Source organism: Silene latifolia, chromosome 9 (genome assembly GCF_048544455.1).
Source record: "Silene latifolia isolate original U9 population chromosome 9, ASM4854445v1, whole genome shotgun sequence".
NCBI lineage: Eukaryota > Viridiplantae > Streptophyta > Magnoliopsida > Caryophyllales > Caryophyllaceae > Silene > Silene latifolia.
The window spans coordinates 4,403,435-4,429,782 of NC_133534.1; the positions used below are offsets into that span (position 1 = coordinate 4,403,435).

A 26,348-nucleotide genomic window follows, 5' to 3' on the forward strand; every position below is an offset into this window, starting at 1 on the left:
CTCTGCGTACATGGAAAGTCTTGTGCCACTTAATGACCGGGACTTTTGGGGGCTAAAGGATGAAGATCGAGAAAACCGTAATAAGTGTGGCTATCCCTTAATAATATAGTAATTTTTGTATAAGACGGTCCGATAGCCGTGAGAATTTTTGCATGCTAATACCTTGTCGGATGAATTTAAATTTATGCGAATTAGAATAGAAGTTGAATTGAATTATACACTTGATGACGTGATCTATATAGATAGTTGCATGATTATTAGTCATACTTTTGATTTTTTTTTTTTTTCCTAATCGCCAAACAAGGCGAAAAACGTCAAATATTTAGAAACGTCCTTGAATAATTGATAGAATAATCATTTGTGATTACGAGTAAATGACTCGGCCTGATCGCCTGACCTAGAATGGTTCAAATAAGTAATAAACCGACACGAGATGGTTCTACGTACTTGAGGCGACATAATTGTTAGATACGTAAAATGGAACAGTGGTTTTATTTGAAAGGATATCTCTTCAAATTATCGTGACGAATAATTTGTTACAATGCAATTATAATTACAAAAGATCAAGAGCTTAACATGACGAATAATTTGTTACAATGCAATTGTATTTACAAAAGATTAAGAGCTGGATGAATTAAGGAATTTCTTGAACCATTTAGCAGAATTTTTGGGATATCTTGTCAAATTATCATGACGGTCAATATAATGAAGACCAAACCTAGAAGTATACCCAGCTGCCCACTCCCAGTTATCCAACAGTGACCATGCAAAGTATCCCTTTACGTTACATCCATCCTCACTGCAATTTCATCACAAAAAGATCAAATCGATGGTTTGTTTAGTATTCAGCAGATTTGTTGGAACTATCTGACATCAGCCATGACATCAGCTGTAACAGATTCCTAACAAACTGTAACAACCTGTAACAGAATGCTAATTGATGTAACAAACTCTGTACAGACTAACTACCTCCTGTATATAAACACTTGTACATACACAAGTTAATTAAGATCAATATAATCATTTTAATTTCGTCTGGTTGTCAGAGAGCTCAAGCTCAAGAGACTCCATTAATGGAGGTTTACACTTTTATCATGGTATCAATCGCCAGATTATTGATTCTGTGAAATTTTTTCAGCAAATCTTCACTAAATTCTCAATTCTTTACACTTTGTTCTTCATTTCTTGTTGTTATTACATCAAAATTCATATCAAAATACTTCTTTTGTTTCGATTTTCAATCAAATTCAATCGAATTCTTCCGCTGTGATAATTTCATTCAAAATGCCTGATGCAACATCAAATTCGGTGTACAAGAATCCTCTTCATCTCACAACTGGAGATCAATCTCTTCTTCAGATCATTCCGCATGTTTTTGATGGCCAAAACTTCCTGCATTGGTCCAGAAATATGCGTATTGCATTAATCTCCAAAAATAAGCTCGGATTTGTTAATGGCGGCTGTCCTGAGCCTGCTGATAATGCTTCCACGCATGGTGACTGGATACGGACTGATTACACAGTCATGAGGTGGCTTCAATTCTCTTTGAGTGAGAAGATTGCTCGCACTTTCAACTATGTCACTTCTTCGAAGCAGCTATGGGAGGAGTTGAATGAGCGGTATAACCAGTCCAATGCTCCACACCTATATAAGCTGCGCAAGGAGATGACACAGATTTCGCAAGGTAATGATTCTGTAGCTGAGTACTACGCAAAGTTGAAATCTGTTTGGGAGGATCATCGTTCTGTTGATCCCTTACCTGATTGCACATGTAACGCCATTGCTGCTTGTTCTTGCCAATTACTCAAGCGTATTGTTGAACGAGATAATAGAAACAATTTGATTGATTTTCTCATGGGATTGGACAACAAATATGATCAAATCAGAGGTCATATTCTTGCTTTAGATCCGCTTCCATCTGTCAATCAGGCTTTTGCGAAGGTTCATCAAGCTGAGCTGCAAAAGCAAATTACTGAGAGTGATGTTAAGGTTGATCCGGATGGTGTGGCAATGGCAGCTGCACAACACTATCCGCCTAAGAATTTTGATGCATCCTCTTCCAGTCCTTCTGTTCCAGGCACTTCCCAAGGCCCTGGATTTCAGGAAGGATCTAATGTTTGGAGGAGAGATGGCAAGAAACAGAAGGTTGTTTACTTTTGTGATCGTTGTCAGAAGTATGGTCACAGTTTTGATTACTGCTGGTTTAATCCTCAACGCAGAGGCAGGGGTAGGGGACGTGGTTCAGGTCCTTCTAATATGTCTGCTATGGGAAGAGGATATGCTGCACATGTTGAAGATAACTCATATGAAGATGATACTCCTTGTGATCTTTCCAATGATAATCAGAACTCAGCTACTGTGGATGCCTGTGATCCTTCTTTTGTTCAGGCTGTTGCTCAAGCAGTTTTCAAACTGCAAAATCAAGCTTCTTCTGATAAACCTGCTGCTAACTTTGCAGGTATATCTCTAGCATCCACTGTTATGCACAATTTTCAATCACATGATCATACTTGGATCATTGATTCTGGTGCATCCAATCATATGACTTATGATTTTAGTCAATTCTTGACTCATAAAAAATTAAGCACGCCTATTTCCATTACTTTGCCTGATGGACAGTTGAAATTGGTCAGATATATAGGAGATATTCAATTGACTGAGAAACTTAGATTGTCTGATGTGTTCTATATTCCTGATTTCAGACATCATTTACTGTCCCTAGGAAAGCTTTTATCAGTCAATCATCTCCATGCTCATTTTACCTCTGCTGGTTGTGCTGTACAGGACCCTTCCACTGAGGAGGTGCTCTGTCATGGCTCCAGAAATGCTGGCATTTACCAGTTTGTTACAAGCTCAGGACAACCAAGCATAGTTTTAAATAAATGCAATAATACACTCTTGTCTGCTGCCAGTTGTGATGATGTACTATTGTTACATAGTAGACTAGGTCATTCTTCTTTGAATGCTATCCAACATGTATTGCCTGGTTCTATACCTAATAAAAAACATTTCCATTGTGAGACATGTATTCTTGCTAAACATCATAAATCTCCCTTTCCTATTAGTACATCTATTACTAATTTTCCATTTGAATTGGTGCATATGGATTTATGGGGGCCTTATAGACAAAAGTCTTTAGGCAACCACTCTTATTTTTTTACCATTGTGGATGATTACTCTAGAACCACTTGGACAATTCTTTTGAAAGACAAGACCACTCTTTCAGCTACTTTAGTGCATTTTTTTGCCTATGTTAAGAATCATTTTAATACTACCATTAAGCACATCAGAAGTGACAATGGTAGTGAGATACTTCAGACTGAATGCAGTCACCTATTTTCTGTCAATGGAATTGTGCATCAAAGATCTATACCAGGGAACCCACAGCAGAATGGGAAGGTTGAGAGAAAGCATCGTCACTTGTTGGAAACAGCAAGAGCCTTAAGAATTCAAGGATATATACCTAAAAAGTTTTGGGGAGAGTTGATCCTAGCAGCTACTCATTTGATCAACTTAATGCCCACAGCTGTGTTAAAATGGAAGACACCACATGAACTCTTATTTGGGAAGGTGCCAGATTACTCACATTTAAGGACTTTGGGTTGTCTATGTTATGCCTCATGTAAGGGCCCTGATAAATTTGAAAAGAGAGCAATCAGGTGTATTATGCTTGGCTATCCTTTTGGGCAAAAGGGATATAGACTGTATGATCTTGATCAGCACAAGCTGTTTGTCAGCAGAGATGTTGTCTTTAAAGAAGATATTTTTCCTTATAAACCTGGTTATCAACCTACTGTAGCACCAGTGTTTATAGAGAATTCACCTCCCACTGCACTGCCACATTTATCAAGCACAAATTCACCTGATTTCAATGAGAATTTGTTTTTTGATTCATCAGTTACTTCTGAACCAGTTCTTCCACAAAATAATAATACACATTCACAAAACAATAATACTACTATTTCTCCTACTAATATATCTCATACAACACATAATCATTCAACTACAACTGATCATTCTTCTACCACTACAACGGGAGCACAACAATCCCGTGGTGCTCCTTCTCATACTGATCTTGAATCCAGGAAGTCTCACAGAGCTCGCCAGATTTCAAGTAAACTGCAAGGGTACATCTGTAAGGGGTTACCACCATCCATCTTGCAGACTTTTGCCCCTGGTTCTGGTGCTGACAATCCTGAGAACACTGGCACTGTTCATTCTGAGTCTGATCTGGTTGCTGCTGCAATAAATCTTGATGGTTATACTGGTGAATTTCAGCAGTCTTTTCGACATACTTTGCCTATGTTTGAGCCCTCCACTTATGCTCAAGCTCAGGCTGATCCTCATTGGCAAGAGGCCATGAAGAAGGAACTGGTTGCCCTTGAAGATAATGAAACTTGGGTTCTCACACCCTTACCACCAGGAAAGAAAGCCATTGGTGCAAAGTGGGTCTTCAAGATCAAATTCAATCCCAATGGCACTGTTGAACGTTACAAGGCACGCCTTGTGGCCAAGGGGTACAATCAAGTTGAAGGGAAAGATTACAAGCATACTTTTAGCCCTGTTGCCAAACTTACTACTGTTCGCATTATTATTGCTTTAGCAGCTGTCAAAGGATGGCCCCTACACCAGCTTGACATCAACAACGCCTTTCTTCATGGGTTTTTAGAAGAAGAAGTATACATGGCTAAACCAGATGGGTACACTACTGGCAATCCTACTGATGTATGCCTCTTAAAAAGGTCCTTATATGGCCTCAAGCAGGCTTCACGACAGTGGAATGTCGAGTTATCCAAATTCTTAACCAAGCAAGGGTTTGTTCAAGCCAAATCTGACTATTCTTTGTTCACAAAGTCTGATACTCAGGGGAGCTTTACTGTCATTGTGGTTTATGTGGACGACCTCCTAATTACTGGGAATAATGCAGATCACATCTCCAATATCAAGAGTCTTCTTGATAAAGCTTTCACCATCAAAGATTTGGGAGCCCTGAGATATTTTTTGGGCATTGAGGTTGCTAGGTCCTCATCAGGGATACTACTCAATCAACGCAAGTACATCTTGGATATTCTCAGGGATAGTAATATGGAGCACTGTCATTCAGCTAAGTTCCCTTTACCACGTGGTTTGAAACTCAGTACAGATGAAGGAGAACTCCTACAGCAGCCTGATGTGTATAGACGAATCATTGGCCGTCTGTTATATCTTAATCTCACAAGACCTGATGTGTCTTACAGTGTGCAACAGTTGAGTCAATTTTTGTCTCAACCACGAGTTCCTCATTTCCAAGCAGCACTTCATCTGATACGGTATCTCAAGGGTACCATCAATCTTGGCCTATTCTATCCTTCATCTGCTGATTTAACTGTCACCAGTTATTGTGATGCTGATTGGGGCACCTGTGCGTATACAGGGCGTTCCTTAACTGGTTATTGTGTCTTCTTGGGCTCTTCCCTCGTCTCTTGGAAGACCAAAAAAGCGGCCACGGTAAGCAAGTCCTCTGCGAGTCCGAATACCGCAAAGATGAGCGGACTTCCGGTGAGTTGGTTTGGATCATCGAACTCTTGAAAGAATTGCATATTTCCATTCCCTTACCAATCACCTTGCACTTTGTGATAATAAGGTCGCGCAACATATAGCCGCAAATCCTGTCTTCCACGAACGTACTAAACACCGAAACTTGATTGTCATTATATACGGGAACGGATACGGGAAGGTCTTATTCGATCGCTCACACTCCTACTCATTCCCAGATTGCCGATGTCTTCACCAAAGCGTTGGGCGAGCAGAAAGACTTTCATTTTGTTTCCAAGTTGGGACTTCTTGACTCTTCACCAAGCCCAACTTGAGAGGGGGATGTTGGAACTATCTCGACATCGGCCATGACATCGGTAATGTGATTCCTAACAAAGCGTAACAACCTGTAATGAGAATGCTAATTGATGTAACAAACTCGTACGGACTAACTACCTCCTGTATATAAACACTTGTACATACACAAGTTAATTAAGATCAATATAATCATTTTAATTTCGTCTGGTTGTCAGAGAGCTCAAGCTCAAGAGACTCCATTAATGGAGGTTTACACTTTTATCAAGATTCTTATTAGAATAAGCGGATTTTTAATTAGCAATTTTATATTGTATGACGTGGGAACCTACAACAACTAGTATACGTAGTGGCCTGTATATTGCCAATTTTAATTAGTAGAAAGTCTTGTTTTCGAATAAAATGTTCTTAAATATCGAACCGTACGTGCTCAAGAAATCGATACACAAAGACTTACTTGATTGCGGCTGCTAAGTTTTGAAGATAGTCATGATGATATTGAATTCTTTTATTGTCCTCCAAAATCATGTTTGTTGGCATAAAGGGGACATTTGGATCATCCATTCCTATACAACACAATGGCGGGTAAGAGTAGTCAAGGTTTTAGTCCGAAAATGATACCGTTTTCAGACCGAAGTTGTCACAGCTCAAAGTTGTATCGGGTATGGTACCGTTTTCAGTAATTATAACAGTAGGATTTCCGTATCTTGTTTTAATGTAGTTCATCAACCGTCTCATTCCCCAGGGAACAATGTATAACCATAAGGAATTAGCCTGCATTTCGAAAGACCCCAAGTTAAACGATCAGGGAAATAATTGATTCATATATAAGACCGTCTCATAAAGTTTTGTGCATCGTATTTACCCTGTCTCCTATGGGTTTTAAATCATGTCCAATTGCTGCATTACATAACAAGAAATAAAAGGTCAGATTAGTTCATATCATCGTATTGTTCCGCCAGTTTCATTACTGTTGGGTTCCTTATGTTGATGATAACATGCCCATTTGATTTGTGTATTCTTAGTTTACCTTTTCAGGATTAATGATGTAATCAAGCTTGGATTAAGAAGTATTGAAGTTGTTATTAATCCCATTGTAATTAGTCATGTGTCATTTAATGTACAAGTGGGAAAGTTAAGTATAGCAGAGTAATAGAAACAGTCCAGATGACTGTTGCTTTAACACGCATACAGCTGAGTGGACTTTGCCACAACTCGTAGAAACTTGAAGCTTCTTTTTTCTCTCAAATGCTTTCACGTGACTGATATTTTCAAAGATAAAAATCTGATTTTATTAAGGAGGTAGTATTCTTTAAAGAGTGGTTTGAATTATTCAAAATGTTTCCTCTTTATGCAAATTCAATCCTTTGGTTTTTAAGAAAACAAAAATTGCTTTTTGCCATTTTGGTGCTAACTTGTCATCATGTGACTTGTCTCACATCCTTTGTTTTTCTGAAAAAGCATGAGCATTTAAGGTTGTCTTTCAAACCTTCTTTCTCTATTCTTACCTTTGCAAAAGACTCCTTTTTGGTGCAAGTTATTAGGTGGTTGCAAATGGTCTTCACATGTGAGGTCTTTGACCCTTCAAAACCCTAGCAACCCCTTCACTCACCTCCTCTATATAAACCGTGCATCCTCCTCATTAAATCCTCAAGACTTTTCTGAATTAATTCTTCCAACTTTGCAAATCATTTTCAAAGCTTTAAAATTGTGTTTGTTTGCAAAATCCTTTAAAAGTCTTCAAGTGTCTTTCAGTTTCTACAGTCGTGGCTACTGTTGCTTTTCTATACTAAACTCTCTTGCTTAAAAGTGTTGATCTTGTAAAAGTTGTCCACCTCTATTCTTTGTTAAGAATGTGTTAGTGGAAACTTGATCCTTTACATTTTAAGTGTGTTAGAAGAGTTTAGGACGGAGTAGTCTTTTACTCTTGACAACCGGAGTAGGTTGTGAGTTGGCAATCGGAGTAGATTGCGAGTTAGCTTGTCATAGAACGGAGTAGTTCTTGTACTAGCTTTGCAACCGGAGTAGGTTGGCGTCTTTTATTACAAGGGTCTTTTAGTTGTCGGAGTAGATCACTAAAGGAAAGTAATAAAAAGGTAGATTGGACGTAGGCACTTTAGTATTTGCCGAACCAATTCAAAAACTCGTGTTCATTGCTTATCTCTTTAATTCCGCTGCTTTCTTTCTTTGTTTGTTTTGTTTCGCTTAAACTTAGAAGCAACAGTTCATCATACTGTCGCATTTGGTCTGCAGTTATACTTCACAAACTGAGACAAATAGATACAGTCAGAACGATTGTTGCTTTCATACTTCAGCAAACATTCATCGTGATACTTGTTCAATCTTTCAATATTATTCTAAGTATCCTTTAAATCTCTTTTGTTCACTTAACTTACTTTAATCCAATAAAGTTGAAGTTAAAATTTTTAAAAGAGTACCTAATTCACCCCCTCCCCCTCTTAGGTACTTGAATCCATAAACTCAACAATTGGTATCAGAGCCTCGTGCTCTTGATAGAGGCTAATCCCCTTAGAGTTTGATTCGTGGGTAATGGATTCCGAGAAACACTCCAAGATCCCGGTCTTTACCGGTTCGAATTTTGGTTGGTGGAAACTCAAGATGGAACATTACATCAAAAGTATCGATTATCAATGTTAGAACATCATCCAAAATGGACCTCTTGTCATTGAGGAAACCGATATTCTTAACGGTTTCACCAAGACAAAAGAGGAAAGAAACTACGATGAGAACGACTTCAAGCTTGCCGAAAAGAATTCCAAAGCAATGTCGATTCTTCAACGTTGTGTTGGTGAGGGGGAAGTTAGTCGAATCTCCGGGTGTCCTACGGCTAAATCTATTTGGGATTCTCTTGTACTTGCATATGAAGGGACGTCCCAAGTAAGAAAACACCGTATTGACCTTCTCATGCAACAATATGAAATGTTTAGAATGTCAAAGGACGAGTCTTTAAATAGTTTCTCTTCACGTTTTTCTTGTATTATTAATGAGCTTCAAAGTCTAGGAAGGAATTTCGAGTCCGAGGACATCATTCGAAAAATCCTTCGTAGTCTAACTCCTAAATGGCAACCTAAAGTCACCGCCATAGAGGAAGCCAAAGACTTGTCAACCCTATCTCTTCATGAACTAATGGGATCACTAATGGCTCACGAGTTTAATCTCGATAAGCATTCTAGTGAGTCATCAAAGGGAAAGAGTCTCGCCCTCACATCTTCTCCAAGTGATGAAGAAGATGAGGAGGAAGACGAGTTTGCTATGTTCACAAGAAACTTAGCCGGGTTGGTAAATGGACAAGGTAACAAAAAGTTCACTAATAATTACTCGAAAAGGCGCTTTCCTAAGAGACGACCTACTTCCACCGTGGGATGCTTTAAATGTGGTGACAAAACTCATCAAATTAAAGAATGTCCCAAGTGGGAGGAAATCAAATCTAAGGAAAGAAGAGAAAAGGTTAAAAAAGACTATAAACATAGAGTCATGAGTGCTATATGGGGAATGTCCGACTCCGAGGAAGATGAGGAACTCATCGAGGAGGAACTTGAGGCTAAAATGTGTCTTGCAAATCATGGCAAAGAAAAAGTCTCAAAAACCTCAAAACTTGAACACTTAAGATGCCTCATGGCTAACCCCGACGATTCCGACTCCGATTCCGACAACGAGGTAAATCATCTAAAGGCCAAGGCTAGAACTTACTCCAAAGAGAAAGTATGTAAGCTTCTTGATCAACTTCTTGATAAGTGTCGGTCTCAAACTAATAAGCTTGATATAATGCAAAATGAGATTGAGGAAATTGCTCAAGAGAACTTTAATCTGAAAAATGAACTAAAGCAACAGATGCGTCACTCACACATCCGAGGCATATAATGAAGTTAAAAGAGTCAACAAGTTAAACAAACATTTGACTAAAGAACTAGAGCGTCTTAGGTCGACACCCACGGACGTCTCTGACCTTGAAAATGTCAACACTACCTTGGTGATGCAAGTTTCCTCACTAACCAAGGAACGTGATGATCTTTTGAAGGACAAAGACGATCTTGAAAATGAGATCTATGACCTTGTTGTTGAAGTTGTAGACTTAAGAGAAACAGTCTCTAAGACTGTTGCTTCTGACCACGATTTAGACAAGTTTAAAAGAAAAGGTGAATGGTTGGAAAATGAAAATGAGTGTCTTAAGAATGAGGTTGTTTGTCTCAAAAATGAAATAGAAGATCTCCATGATAGGCTTACCTTCTTTCAAAAAGGTATGCCCGAATGTAGCACTTCTAGCTCTTCTCCTCACCTTAGATCCGATGAAATCGTTGATCTAAACAAAAGACTTGACAAGATGACATGTAAATATGAAGAGTCCAAAGAAAAAATCATATATCTTGTGTCTAAGCTCAACAACCACACCCATGACTTCATTGTTGAGAAAAGATTGTCCATAGAAAGTGACAACGATGATGAACTTAAAAGAGAAAAAGAAAAGAATTTGCATCTTCTCTCACGTGTCCATGACTTGACCAATGAACTTGTTAATGCTAAGAACATCACTGAAAAATGGGAAGGAAGTCAAACCGTGTTAAACTTCCTCACGAATCAAACCGAGAAATGTGACAAAGTTGCGGGTTTGGGCTTCAAATGGAGAATCAGTCGATTGTTGCATCCAGAAGCCTAAAAACGATTTTAGAGGAAGGAAGTATGTAGGTCTTCCCGAATACATCATTTGCAATTATTGTGGTGACAATGGTCATGTTTTTAATGGATGTTCAAAACGATTTGATGACATTGACAAGAACACCAAAGCATTAAATGAAATGAACATTAAGAAAGACACCACAAGTTATGTTGATCACAAAAAGGGACCCAAATTCATTTGGGTTCCTAAACTCAAAAACTAATCTTGTGTAGGGCTTGGTGAGAGGCGGCCGCAATTGGTACTTGGATAGTGGATGCTCTCGTCACATGACGGGTGATAGAAGCCAATTCCTCTCACTTAAAGCGTATGATGGTGGCACGGTAAGGTTTGGTGACAACAAGAAAGGTGAAGTAATTGGTATTTGAAAAGTTGGTAAGTCATCCTTACTTTGTGTCGACAATGTGCGGCTTGTCAAAGGTTTGAAACATAATCTCCTTAGTATATCTCAACTTTGTGATAAGGGTAATGTTGTTGAATTTCATGCTAATATGTGTCGAATTTTTGATGCCACTACTAATGAACTAATACTCGAAGGAAGACGTGTCAAAGATGTTTACTTAACTAATTTGAACTCTCTATCCGGTCACACCATGTCTTGCATGAGTGTAATAAACAATGATCCTTGGTTATGGCATAAAAGGTTTGGTCATGTTAGTACAAAAACTCTTAATACCCTTAAAAGACTTGATTTGGTTGAAGGCATCCCTAATATAAAATTTGAAATTGATAAAGTATGTGATGAATGTGCTAGAGGTAAACATGTTAAAAGTTCCTTCAAATCCAAAAGAATTATGAGTACATCTCAACCTTTGCAACTTTTACATATCGACTTGTGTGGACCAATGAGAACTAGAAGTAGAGGTGGTAGTCGTTATGTGTGTGTCATTGTTGATGATTACTCTAGGTTTGTTTGGGCACTCTTCCTAAGCTCTAAGGATGAGACATTTGATGAGTTTCTAATTTGGTTAAAGAAGATTCAAAATAAACTTGGTTTAAAACTTGTTTCAATGAGAACCGATCATGGAACCGAATTCGAAAACTCATCATTTGGTGCTTATTGTGATGACAATGGTGTAGACCATAACTTCTCGGCTCCTAGAACCCCACAACAAAATGGTGTGGTTGAAAGGATGAATAGAACCCTTGAAGGAATGGCTAGAACAATGTTATTAACTAGTAAGTTGCCTAAGAACTTTTGGGCAGCGGTAAATACCGCTTGCTACATTTATAATCGTGTCATGATAAGGAGTATTTTAAATAAAACCCCTTATGAATCATTGCGTGGAAGAAAACCCAACATTTCATATTTTAGATGTTTTGGAAGCAAATGTTTTGTTCACAACAATGGTAAAAACAATTTGGGTAAGTTCGATCCACGTAGTGACGAAGGAGTATTTATTGGGTACTCCGATCATAGCAAGGCCTATAAAGTTTACAATAAACGAACCTTGTTAATTGAAGAAAGCATCCATGTCATTTTTGATGAATCTAGTGTGCTTGGACAGGTACAAAACATGGATAATGATGATGAGGACGATGACGATGAGTTTGAGATTGGTCTTGTTCGAAAAGACTTCGTGTTCACGGATGAAGAAGCTCCCAAAGACCGAATTGCAACAGACACGAGACTGTCACCTTCAAAGGAGAGCAGCAACTCGGGGGAACACGGAGTACTTCGATTCCTCTCTGGAAGCAACAGACCCAACGCATGTTGCTTCTACCTCAGAATCAAGAAAACCAAAAAAAGTGAGGATGAAGAACCTTCCAGGCCAATAGCAACAATCCACCTTTGTGGATGATGATGAGGGGAACAAGAAACTATTGTTCCAAAGAAGTGGAAACATCAAAGCTCTCATCCACTCACTAATCTCACAAGTGATCTCAACTCGGGAATTCGAACTAGATCATCCCTCAACAATCTCGCTCATCTCAATGAGTATTGTGCCCACAATGCGTTCCTTTCTCAAATTGAACCTTCAAATGTAACAATCGCCTTGATGGATGCGGATTGGGTGCTTGCCATGCAAGATGAGCTCAATCAATTCAAAAGAAATGAGGTATGGCACTTAGTCCCTAGACCGCCTAATCGTACCGTCATTGGTACTAGGTGGGTCTTTCGCAACAAGCTTGATGACTCGGGAGAAATCGTAAGGAACAAGGCTAGACTAGTGGTGCAAGGTTATAACCAACAAGAGGGTATTGATTATGATGAAACCTATGCACCGGTAGCTAGACTTGAGGCCATACGATTGCTTATAGCTTTTGCGGCTCACAAAGGCATTAAACTCTTCCAAATGGATGTCAAAACCGCTTTCTTAAATGGATATTTGGAAGAAGATGTCTTTGTAGAGCAACCACCGGGTTTTGAGAACAATGACTTGCCTAACCATGTTTTCAAATTAGACAAAGCTCTTTATGGTTTAAAACAAGCACCAAGATGTTGGTATGATAGATTGTCTAAATTTCTTATTGAAAATGGTTTTAAAAGAGGCTCCGTTGACAAAACATTGTTCTTGAAGCAATCAGATTTAACTGTTGGTTGTACAAGTATATGTCGATGACATTATATTTGGTGCAACAAATGAACTCCTTTACTTATATTTTTTGGAACTAATGAAATCGGAGTTTGAAATGAGCATGATGGGTGAGCTAGGATTCTTCCTTGGGCTCCAAATTAAGCAATCAAAGGATGGAATCATGATCCATCAACAAAAGTACATCAAAGAAATGCTTAAGAAATTTGGGATGACTAATGGTAAGCCTCATGATACACCCATGGTAGCCGGGTCCAAATTGGACAAAGATGAACTCGGTAAGAATGTTAGTGATAAGGTGTATAGAGGTATGATAGGCTCACTTCTCTACTTGACCGCAAGTCGTCCCGACATTCTCTTTAGTGTATGCTTATGTGCTAGGTTCCAAGCAAATCCGAAAGAATCACATTTCAAAGCCGTTAAACGAATTCTTCGGTATTTGATTGGAACACAAAATCTTTACCTATGGTACCCCTTATATTGTCCTTTTGATCTTATAGGCTTTTCGGATGCGGACTATGCGGGGTGCACGGTGGATAGAAGGAGTACCTCCGGAATTGCAACGTTCTTGGGTCCTTGCTTGACTTCTTGGGCCTCAAAGAAACAAAACACGGTAGCTCTTTCTACGGCCGAAAGTGAGTACGTTAGTGCGGCACATTGTTGTTCTCAACTCCTTTGGGTAAAACAACAACTCTTGGATTTTGGTATTATTTTTGACTCCATTCCTTTAATGTGTGATAATACGAGTGCAATAAATATTTCCAAAAATCCTATTCAACACTCTAAAACTAAGCATATTGATATCCGTCACCATTTTATTCGAGATCATGTGGAAAAAGGACATATTAAACTTATCTTTTGCAAGACCGAAAATCAAATTGCCGATATTTTTACTAAGCCACTTGCAAGAGAACATTTTGAGAAATTTAGACTTGAAATTGGGTTAATTAATAGCTTGTGATTTTTAGTGTGAGTTTTACAAAATTCCTTAATTGATTAAATTAAAATTGGGTATATGTTATTAAGTGTTCTAAGTGCATTGACATCATGTTTGGACCAAAAATTGACACCGTATTTGTGAGTCGGTAATCACTCAACCTCATATCTAAATTTACGTTTATTATATGCTACCTTGCGTTTTTATTTCGAGTAATTAAATATGTTCAAGATTGGGCCAACTACCTCACTTACCACATTTATTGGGCCACTTCCTACCTACAACCCACCGTCCAAACTCCCTCAACCCACCGAAATCTCACAACCCACTTATCCCTTCATCTCCCAAATCCCTCCATTTAACCTACTCTTTAACCCACCATGGTCAAGACGTCATTCAATACCCCTATACCCATCAAACCCGTGAAAATGACCTCTCACCACTATCCCAAGCTCCTCCACCGAGACCGTGACTATGAATGTCGATGAGATTGAAGAAACTCCAATTGATTTGAATGAGAATCCGACTAAGTCTACCGATTAGTTCCGATCCAAGGCAAGGAAAGCTAACTAAAGAAAGGAGAAAGCTACTTCATCGTCGCAAAGGTCTATGTTCTACATATGTATCAAGAGATGATCGGGAAGTTGGTTAGAAAACGGAGATAGATGAAATTAAAAATTGAAGTTGGTTAAAAAAAAAAAAAAAAAAAAAAAAAAAAAAAAAAAAAACGGGAAGGCAATATGTGAAATGTCAAAGTGATTATTGGAAACGAGATAGATGAAATTGAAAAATGCGACGGTCTTGAGAAAAGAAGGAAAGCAAAAATTTGGAAGAAATTGAAAGGAAGTCACAGTGTATGCCACTGTTGCTATGCTCAAAGGTCAAGATCAAATTTGTCAAGAATTTTCATGAAATGAGAGCAACATATAAGAAGTTGATGTTCCCCCATCACATGTCGTGTACTAAGGAAAATATGAGAAGTTGATGCTCTTTCATCATATGTTGAGAAGGTATATCGATGCATACCTTGGTGGTTTCAATATAACAAAATCCAATGCAATGATTGAGATGACGTGACTCGGCCCTTCATTGTCAAACCTCCACCTTTTTCAATCCTCTTCATTATCCTCCAAAATGATGACCAAACTTCCGTACCCTAAATTTGCCCATAATCACACTTGTCTTTTGCCTTACATCTTTTGTCCCACCTTGTTGTGCCCTCCTAAGACTATTTTCTTTACTTGTTATTTTGATGCTTGGTGGTGTATTTTAAACTATCTTTAGCCATGTTGAACTTTGATTAACTTATGTTTAATCTTTGTTTATGTTGACCTTGTTACCTTGTTACAATTACATGTGTCTTTTTGTGTTTTCTTGTGAAATATCTGCACTCTAATGCTTTTGACATCCCTATCCGTTTGATGATGTCAAGAGGGGGAAAAGGTAAACTCATGCTTTAAATCTCTTTGCTTATTGATTAAACTAATGGCTTGTTTAACCTTCTTAGCTTGATTCTTGTTTGGGGCAATGTAAAATTGTCATGATAGTTTGATTCTCGCTTTTGCCCTTGGTAAGGTAATATTGTCCCTTCTCTATCATTTGATCTTGCTTGCTTAAATCTTGAATTAAGGTGTTTACATTGCTTATACATTCGTTTGGGGCTTGTCATCATCAAAGGGGGAATTTGTTGGGTTCCTTATGTTGATGATAACATGCCCATTTGATTTGTGTATTCTTAGTTTACCTTTTCAGGATTAATGATGTAATCAAGCTTGGATTAAGAAGTATTGAAGTTGTTATTAATCCCATTGTAATTAGTCATGTGTCATTTAATGTACAAGTGGGAAAGTTAAGTATAGCAGAGTAATAGAAACAGTCCAGATGACTGTTGCTTTAACACGCATACAGCTGAGTGGACTTTGCCACAACTCGTAGAAACTTGAAGCTTCTTTTTTCTCTCAAATGCTTTCACGTGACTGATATTTTCAAAGATAAAAATCTGATTTTATTAAGGAGGTAGTATTCTTTAAAGAGTGGTTTGAATTATTCAAAATGTTTCCTCTTTATGCAAATTCAATCCTTTGGTTTTTAAGAAAACAAAAATTGCTTTTTGCCATTTTGGTGCTAACTTGTCATCATGTGACTTGTCTCACATCCTTTGTTTTTCTGAAAAAGCATGAGCATTTAAGGTTGTCTTTCAAACCTTCTTTCTCTATTCTTACCTTTGCAAAAGACTCCTTTTTGGTGCAAGTTATTAGGTGGTTGCAAATGGTCTTCACATGTGAGGTCTTTGACCCTTCAAAACCCTAGCAACCCCTTCACTCACCTCCTCTATATAAACCGTGCATCCTCCTCATTAAATCCTCAAGACTTTTCTGAATTAATTCTTCCAACTTTGCAAATCATTTTCAAAGCTTTAAAATTGTGTTTGTTTGCAAAATCCTTTAAAAGTCTTCAAGTGTCTTTCAGTTTCTACAGTCGTGGCTATCTCATTTTTTTTTCTATACTAAACTCTCTTGCTTAAAAGTGTTGATCTTGTAAAAGTTGTCCACCTCTATTCTTTGTTAAGAATGTGTTAGTGGAAACTTGATCCTTTACATTTTAAGTGTGTTAGAAGAGTTTAGGACGGAGTAGTCTTTTACTCTTGACAACCGGAGTAGGTTGTGAGTTGGCAATCGGAGTAGATTGCGAGTTAGCTTGTCATAGAACGGAGTAGTTCTTGTACTAGCTTTGCAACCGGAGTAGGTTGGCGTCTTTTATTACAAGGGTCTTTTAGTTGTCGGAGTAGATCACTAAAGGAAAGTAATAAAAAGGTAGATTGGACGTAGGCACTTTAGTATTTGCCGAACCAATTCAAAAACTCGTGTTCATTGCTTATCTCTTTAATTCCGCTGCTTTCTTTCTTTGTTTGTTTTGTTTCGCTTAAACTTAGAAGCAACAGTTCATCATACTGTCGCATTTGGTCTGCAGTTATACTTCACAAACTGAGACAAATAGATACAGTCAGAACGATTGTTGCTTTCATACTTCAGCAAACATTCATCGTGATACTTGTTCAATCTTTCAATATTATTCTAAGTATCCTTTAAATCTCTTTTGTTCACTTAACTTACTTTAATCCAATAAAGTTGAAGTTAAAATTTTTAAAAGAGTACCTAATTCACCCCCTCCCCCTCTTAGGTACTTGAATCCATAAACTCAACAATTACATTTTCAGAAATAAAAGGTCAGATTATTTGAAGGCGAGAAAAATAACATACGAGAAGTGGACGAGCCAGAGTCCGACTGAGCATCTTTAAGCACCATCCCTTTCAAATCGATCTTGCTATCTTTTGCATAGTTAGATGTATAATGATTTATACCCACAAAGTCTAATGACCCTTTAACAAGAATTGAATCAGCTTGAGAAAACTTTGGCAAACGATCTCCAACTCGCTCTCTCATTGAACTTGGATAATCCCCGAACATTATTGGATCCAGAAACCTGATTAAACAGTACAACATTGTTAAGCAGGGGCGATTCTCGGACTTGATCACATGGGGTGCAAGTTTAACAATGATTTCGCAAGGATAAAAGTAAAACACTAAACAAAAACTAAGCATTAAAAACACAATTTATAACTGAATGAGATAAAAGTGAAAAAATGACTGCCTTAGGGATCGAATTCAAGACTATCAGATTGGAAATTAAGTATCCAACCACAGAACCACTAAACATTTGATGTTCCTTATTAAAACAAACTTCTACATATTTCTGAACAAAGGGGTGCAGGTGCATCCCTGCACCCCCATCAAAACCGCCACTGTTGTTAAGTACTTTGTAATGATATTTTTGTAGTTGCATTATTTTCTAAAGTATTTGTATTTACCAGCCGAGTTGAAAATCCATAGCTCTTTGTGCAGCCTCGACGTTCTTTGTGCTGTTGGTATCTGGCTCGTACCATAATGCATCAAATGCTGCTCCAATTGATCCCCCTTGTTTAGCCTGCCATTCGAGTGAGCCTAGCGTTTAATTTCTGTTATTCATCTTAATCGGTTTGTGTTTACTCTGGAAACATTATAAATTACCTGGTATTTCTGTCTGTAAATTTGAGCAGCTGTAGCATGCGCGAGAAGCAAGTTATGAGCAACAATGTATGGCTCAGTAGCGGAATTTCCTGCTCCGCATATTAAGTGCAGTAGAATAATGGAACACCTTCCTGGTGCTGCTATGCCTAAATCGTAACCATTAATTGCAAAATTATGTGGTTCATTCAATGTTATCCAATGCTTCACCCTATCTCCGAACTTCTCAAACAGCGTTTCAGCATAAACTCCAAAGTCATTTCTGAATCAAACACCAAAAATTACGAAACCTAGCCAGGATATATACTAAATTGTATTGCAAAAGTTTGAAAAATAGAAGACGGAAAATTTACATGATTTGGGGACTAAGCCAGCCATTATATCGGTCTTCCAAGGCTTGAGGGGTATCCCAATGGAAAATTGTTACATACGGTTCAATTCCTGCGTGATTTGTCGTGTGAACCATATAAGAAACTTAATCATATTAACATAAGTTACGTTCTGAAGTAACTGTCTTGTTTGACTTTACACAAATACTGAGGTCCCTCGCGTAAACAAGTAACAAGTGAATACCTTTAGCAAGCAGCGCGTTTATCAGATTATTGTAGAAATCGACACCAGCTTGATTAATCTGTCCCGTTCCACCTGACAAATGAAGATAGTATCATGATTTCCATGCTAATGGGTTTGGTAAAATGTGGTCTAAATGAGATTACTGAAAATTGGAAGAAAAATAAATTGAAGTATACTTGGAAAAATTCGAGTCCAAGATATCGAAAACCTATAGGTATCCATGCCCATGTCCTTCATAAGTCCTATATCTTCCTGCGTCAAGTCGAGAAAATGACCGTATAAGAGTTGAAGGATTTGAAATGAAACTCGACGAACATTGATTTTTTGACAAATTAAAGGACTCACAAGATATCTGTGGTAGTGATCGTCTGCTACATCCGCATTACTAAAATCCAGAATAATCTTACCTGAAAAACAACTTAAATATTTACAATTACTCACAAAATATATGTGTTGAAGCCCTCAAGGCCGTGTAATAAATCGATAAATATGATGTAATAATTCATGTGAATGTCGCAGATTGACAAGATTACAAGGTACTCCGTAGGTACTCTAGGTAGTTACTTCTCTATAGACGATTAGTTTTATCGATCATAAATTCTAGTTTGAGCTTACGATGTAGTCTTAGTCGTATAGCCCATAAAAGACGAGGCCATATCATTTTTATGAGTTTATAACAGATGCGAATGTTCACTAGCTTAGTTGGTAAAGTTATGAAAAGAGTTATTTATGTGAATTGAGTTCAAAATCGCTCGTGATTCGCGTGACTCTTTTCAAACAAAAAAAATGAGTTTATAATAGATGAAAATAAATTTAATTGTGGGGTGTAAGTTTACCAAATGAGTGTGCGAATTTGTCCCATATACAAGGGCCTCTGCCGTCCTCCTTTACGGCTCCTTCATACTGCGCATGAAGAGTAAACTGAATGATCACATTATGTATGATGATTGCATGTATTAGTGCCTGGCCACTTACAAGTATCACCTCTCATGTAGACTTCATTAAAATAACAGCCGTGTTTAGCCGTCCTATATAAAGGTATGTGAGAGGGTGATACTGAAACTCCTCTATTATTATCTGATAAGGGTTAATTAGCATGGGTGGTTGCCCCGACTAAACAATGAAGAAGATGTTGAAACTTTTAGTTGTTGGAATTTTCTTTTCATTTTTGCAGAGTTTACGCTGTTACATTAATAGTTCGTTCCATTGAGATTTCTAGCTCAACCACTACCGGCAAGACCTCTAATACTTTGCATTTGCGACTAATCTAAAACAATTACTATTTCCATTAATTTTACTCACTTTTTGTTTACTTTGGATAAGTTGTTGACTTTTTCATTAATCCGGTGTATATATTCTAGCTTTCTTGCCCTATAAGTTGTTGACTTTTTCATTTCGTTGAAGTATACTCACTTTTGACCTAGACAGTGCTCCATATAATATCATGTGAGAGTACATCCTTACCAATAAAATACTTCCTTTAACATTATTCCCATATTACGAGAAATTGAGAATGTCTTACCATAATTTATAGGGTTTTTTTGTCAAAAACTACCTTTTATTTAGGATCATTTGTGAACAACTACCTTTCATTTTATTTTTGCCTTTTATTTCTTCATTTTGCGAAAGACTACCAAAAATCCACTTTCGGCGAACAAAAGTCAACTTTCCGGCGTTGACTTGCTCTTTTCTCCCTTTTTCATACATATAACCCATATTTCTCCCTTTGTTCACCCAACAAAATCCGAAAAAGCTCATCTCCATGCCCAACACCTTATCAAAAGTTTGTTCAAAGCAATATCAACGCATCAACCATCTCAATCTCCATCCCCGTCTCCGTCATCACCTTTACTATCACTTTCACCTTCACCCTTACATTTCAACAACCTTATAGACTACTCATGATTCATCAACCTACTGTCCATCTAAGTCATATTAAAGATCTTCTTTCTTTCTTCATGGTAAGATGCTGAGTATACGAAAACTAATGAGATAGTCGCACACAAGTGATCCTACGAGTAAATCCATGATTATTTTCGAATAATTAACACTAGGAGTTAATTTTGCCAACAAGGCCATAATAGATCATTATTGTTGAAGAATTATTTAGCATGTTATGATTAATATCAATGATGATTTTGTTTCGGTGATTAGGACTTTGATTCGGGTAAGAGATAGACAAATTGAGGTGATTAATGTCGGGTTTAATCAATCTTTATCATCGATTATTAGGGTTATGAAGTAAAGAGTTAGATTCAACATGAAATGGTAAGTCAATGCCGGAAAGTTGACTTTTGTTCGCCGAAAGTGGATTTTTGGTAGTCTTTCGCAAAATGAAGAAATGAAAGGTAGTTGAAAGCCAAAAATAAAATGAAAGGTAGTTGTTCACAAATAACCCTAAATAAAAAGTATTTTCTGACAAAAAAACCCTAATTTATAGTACCACATATAAGACCTACCAAATGGTGTTTTATGAGTTAATTGGTATCTCAAGTCTTCATTTATCATGAGAAATTGAAGTGTCAACTTATCTGTTTGAAAAACTGATCTAATATATGAAAATTAACAATTCTTGCATAAACTCAATGATTTTACAATAACAATTGTATACACAACCGTTTAAATTACATGAGTATGTTTGCTCATTTTACATATGTGTTAGTGATATTACCTAGATAACCTCACTAAGCATCGAGGTTTTTAACATATGATTTACAATATTTTACTGCAAAACCGCTTTATAGGAGATTTACTCAGACTAAATAAAGAGAACAAACCTGGTAAGCTGAAGAAGCAGTTCCAAAGACAAATCCATCAGGAAAACTTCCTCTATTAAAATCATCTACCGCCATTGCGAAACCCGAATTATAATCTTGACCCTCCATAACCATGTTTATTACCAACAACAATAATACACTAAATAAACCAAAAATGTGTTTATTATTATGAACCATTGCTTCTCTTTGAATTGGCCAGAATAATGGCAATGTTGAACAAACAAATGATTATATAAGAGGAAGAATAGTTGGAGGAATGTGGAGAACATGATGCATAATTTAGTTTAGTATAATACAATATCAACAGCACATTACAGTTGGAAGCGTATTATATTTATGTGCGACTGTTATATGGTTTGACGGGTTAGATGAGATGATCATTTTATGATAAAATCTGAGAATTTTCTGATAAAAAAAAATATGAAGTTGTTATAATTCTAATTTGATAAGAGAAGATAATATAAAGAGAGAGAACAATATAAGAGAAAGTGAGCATTGTTATATTATATTATTCCAAGTACATGTTCATATATATAGAGAATACAAAGAGACCTTTTGATGAAAGGTAACGATGGTTCCTAAAGGATAAGGAGATGAAATGTTACAATGGTTGGGAATAGATACAATGGTTGGGGATGTAAGGGTATAATGGTCATCCACTATACATATTTTATAACACTCCCCCTTGGATGACCATTACCTAAAAAAATACAATGTCTCACGATGACAATATTCTCCTAACACGCATAACAAGCTGCCTCATTAAAACCTTTCCTTGGAAAACCCAGTGGGACAAAACCATGGATAAGGAAAAAAAATACAACGCGTATTAACTCCCCCTGATGATTAAACAACTTGATATATCTTGAAATAATCCATGCTTTGACGTAATTTCTCGATCGTTGAAATAGAACCTATCGTGGTTGATAATAAACTTGTTATCTTCAATCAATAGAAATCCTTGATAGTTTCAGTATCATATTTCTTCGGAACTCATAATCTGGATATGGTCATCATTTCATGATAACTCTTTGATTTTCATTTCAAAAAATACCACCGCAATTCCGAGAGAAAATAATTTTAATTCTTCTCAATGGATGACATAACATTATATGCATGCCTAAACGTACCAATTGTCACCTTAACAATCATGATGATCATCATGACTATAGCGTATTAATGCGCTTATTATGCTACCTCGTTAAAAACCTTGCTAGGAAAAACCCATTGGGATAAAAAACCTAGTCGAAGGGAAAAAGAGTGCAGCTATCATTTCTGAATTCATTCTCTTCAGGAGAATCAATCTGATTAACAATTCATCTTTGAAAAATCATCGATCTTTCTTGCCAAATCTTATTACTGTATGGATTGACATCCTTATTATAGATTTTCGCTACTGAAATTCATTCATATATGAATTTCCATATGCTCAACTACAGGTTGAGACAACACAATTTATTCAAATAAACTCTTTAGTATTTTGAATATTCCCTTTTGGAACTAATCACGATAATCTTTCAATCGTATGGTAGAGGCCTAGGTTTATATTTATAACCAAGAGTTTTCAAAACTCAATTGATCAAGCATCATCATCATTTGATGATCGTTTATAAGAGGTTCCTACAGGGAGTTATCCTCGTTGGAGTGTCTTATAAGATAACATTTCTCCTTTTAATAATATAACAAGTTAAAACAATATTATGAAATATGTACATGCATTCATATGACATGAAACCTATTTTTTAAATAATATTTATAAAATAATGCAATGATGGATATATATAAAATCTAATATACAAATAATGTACTTATCTCTAAATGCACATGGTGATGACTCAATAATGCAACGTACATGAGTTTATTTTCCAAGATTCATAACATATATTGACTTGGTCAATGTATGGACTTCATGTCCATGAGCTCATTTAATAAATGATTATATGTCGACAATTAAAATGGACTTAAGTAGAAGATCCCCATTACGAGTCCATAAGATATCGCGCGCAAATATATATAGGTTCCATAAATATATCGATATAATTTATCATCTTTTGATAATATCCGCATCTTTGTTCAATGATATCCGAATCGAATATATATTTGGTACCATTATATTTATCTAGGCCATCTATTATCATTCGGATATCTCGTGTCACTTCGGGAACACTCCAAATATAGCATTCTTATTTCATACCAACTGCTTCATCTTGCTATTTATCATCTATTTCATTTTCATAGTGGAACCGTCAATTCATCTTGACTTTTATTGAATTACACTTCAGGTGTATATGTATCAATCACGGTAAAAATATTTTTTTGTTATATCAAATTCAAAACCTTTACTCAAATTGAATTTGATGTATAACATTATTTGAACTTCTCAGTTCGATGTAAGGGATCATTCCATATTTGTTTTTACCACTTTTAACTCACTTTTCTCCCCTAAGATGGTAAAAACTATAACCAATATATAGTCAAAAATTTATCATAACCACCTTAGACATCAATTTCTCATATCACCGATGAGATTTTACATGGGCATTTTTGTACAAGAACAAAATATTTCGGGGAGTAACATATAATGCAGTTGGTTGGATTTTATATATCTTTGAATCACAATGCCCAACTCGAGAGATCACCGATTACATATAATAATCAAAATGTGATTTTTAATCACGAAAACTACTCAGAAAATTCAATATGTAGCTATAAGCCACTTGAATATAACATCAATCCATACATGAACATTTAAGTTCTTTATTCAACTCCGAGCACTGTTTAGATCTCCAACATCACATATACTCAATCTCAGTGCAGTGGCTTGCCTTTAATAAAATTTCTACACGAGAGAATTTCAGCACTTATATTTTCTTTATGATAAACTCCAGGTTTATGAAAACGGGTATAATATGAACCCGGATGGCCTCAATTGTCACATTTAACCATTTCATGTCGACTTTATCGGTTTGCCTAATCCGTGTCAATCTTTCATAAGCATTGGTCGTGTTTCGAAAACTTCACTTATCACACGCCGCATTTTAAGTTGCTATAATTTCTCATGCTAATCATCAAGTTAGCAATATTCGTATCATATAAACTCAAATTAAAAATTTCATATCTGGCCAGATAAATGATGTGACATAGGACACAACAAGTGTCTCATATATGTAGGCAAGACTCATCAATATTCTTTCAGGGAACATGACTATATTACTCTTTGAGTATTTTTTGATATATAATTTTATCATAAGATCAACAATTATAATCATCAACATATAATGATGACATACACATTCATGTAAATTGATTATAATCCAACTTACTTAATCAATTATTCCCTTCAGGGGTGATGCAATATTCAACAACTTTCAAATTAATTGTATTATTCAGCCAATTACTTTATAATATATCATAAGTTGATCAAATTATCACTTTTATTCCAAGAGTGAAGTAATATCCACTTCTGGTGGGAAAAAGCAGTGTTTTCAAATGAACACATAGCTCATGAAAATATCTACATGCTCATACTTAACCACTGTCGTTGTTGGTATATTTCGTTCAATCAAATCTATTATGCGTGCAATTTCATATTCATTTCAAGGAATAATGATGGTAACCAACAGGACAAGGCTTACGACTATATTATCTCATTAGTTTGTCGAGCCACATGTGAAACAAGATTTCACAAATACTGTTTTAAGCCACTTATACCATATATAATACGTCTACAGGACTACATTATTTTTATGAAAGATAAAATAATTTCATCCTCAAAACATTATATCTCATTCGTTACAAGGAAATATTTTGAATGGATTTGATGTGATTTTCAAGTTTTATGAGTATCTCATATTTTGCAAATATCCATGTATAATCCCGAGTTAATATTGCTCAAAATATATTAATTACATGAAAAGTGAAAAATTTGTACACACTATGAACTTCAGGTCACAATTTCAATATATATCTATAAACACAATGAACTTCTGGTCATAGTTTGAATATTTGTAAACTCCATGAATTTTAGGTCATCGTATGAATTTAAAATTTTAACTCGTACATAGTATTTCTCATACCGAACTTCTAGCATATATGAGTCTCACATGACTTTTCATGAGATATTTTCTTTCAATGGTGGACGAAATTAGCTCAATAAATGTCGCATCATTAGGCTCAATTAAGGCTTTCTTATTTGGCTCACCAAAGGCCACAATATTAGGCTCAATTAAGGCCGCATCATTAATTAGGCTCATTCTTAAGCCACATCTTCTATCTATACTTCAGGTAGAGTCTTTATGAGATATCACATTTACTATTGGGAATGGATTAGATTTAGTTGAACATGATTTATGACTTTTCAATCAGATTTCATTAATTTGTTCAACTAAAGGCGAACATAGGCGAACACGAAATCAATTCCGAAAAAAAAAAAAAAAATTCTTTAATAAAGACCGCTTTAGCCATTTTAAACTCAAATATAGTTCATACAATCACAGTCGTGAACTTTTGGCCACTACCATTTACATGTGAAGTTCTGGCCACTTACAATTAAACAAAATTCATATAACGTTATCAAAATGTGTAATCATAATTTCCACGGATACCAAGGAGGCGCCTCACATAAAATTTTACGAATGAAATCATGTTGTTACTAATATAACATACTGCAAGTCACATAATTAATTCTCATGATTAATGATTAAAACCCTTTATCAAACAAATGCAATATGTTCCATGAACACAATTAGCAAAGAAGAGGATAAATATGTCGCAGCGATGGAATCATGTGAAAGCAGATGCTAATTTACTTACACAAACTGCATTATAATTTAACATATGAACCAAATGGACAAAATGATTTGGTCAATATAACAAGTCATTAATAAAGATATATAAGAATAATGTACCAATAAAAATCGGAGGAATTTATAAAATAA

General features: G+C 36.2%; 1 protein-coding gene across 1 annotated transcript; it reads right to left on the bottom strand.

Annotated features, from left to right (window-relative positions):
* Positions 1 to 519: 519 nt before the first annotated feature.
* LOC141598787 (beta-glucosidase 40-like) lies at positions 520 to 21,772 on the bottom strand. Its single transcript, XM_074418561.1, has 13 exons — positions 21,412 to 21,772; positions 19,471 to 19,537; positions 18,980 to 19,041; positions 18,811 to 18,886; positions 18,635 to 18,706; positions 18,415 to 18,502; positions 18,065 to 18,323; positions 17,866 to 17,981; positions 17,257 to 17,480; positions 6,695 to 6,729; positions 6,501 to 6,603; positions 6,287 to 6,395; positions 520 to 799 (listed from the first exon to the last, which is right to left on the bottom strand). Exons 1-13 carry the CDS (start codon positions 21,586 to 21,588, stop codon positions 619 to 621), a joined length of 1,569 nt encoding a protein of 522 aa, XP_074274662.1. The 5' UTR covers positions 21,589 to 21,772; the 3' UTR covers positions 520 to 618.
* Between the last annotated feature and the right edge of the window lie 4,576 nt (positions 21,773 to 26,348).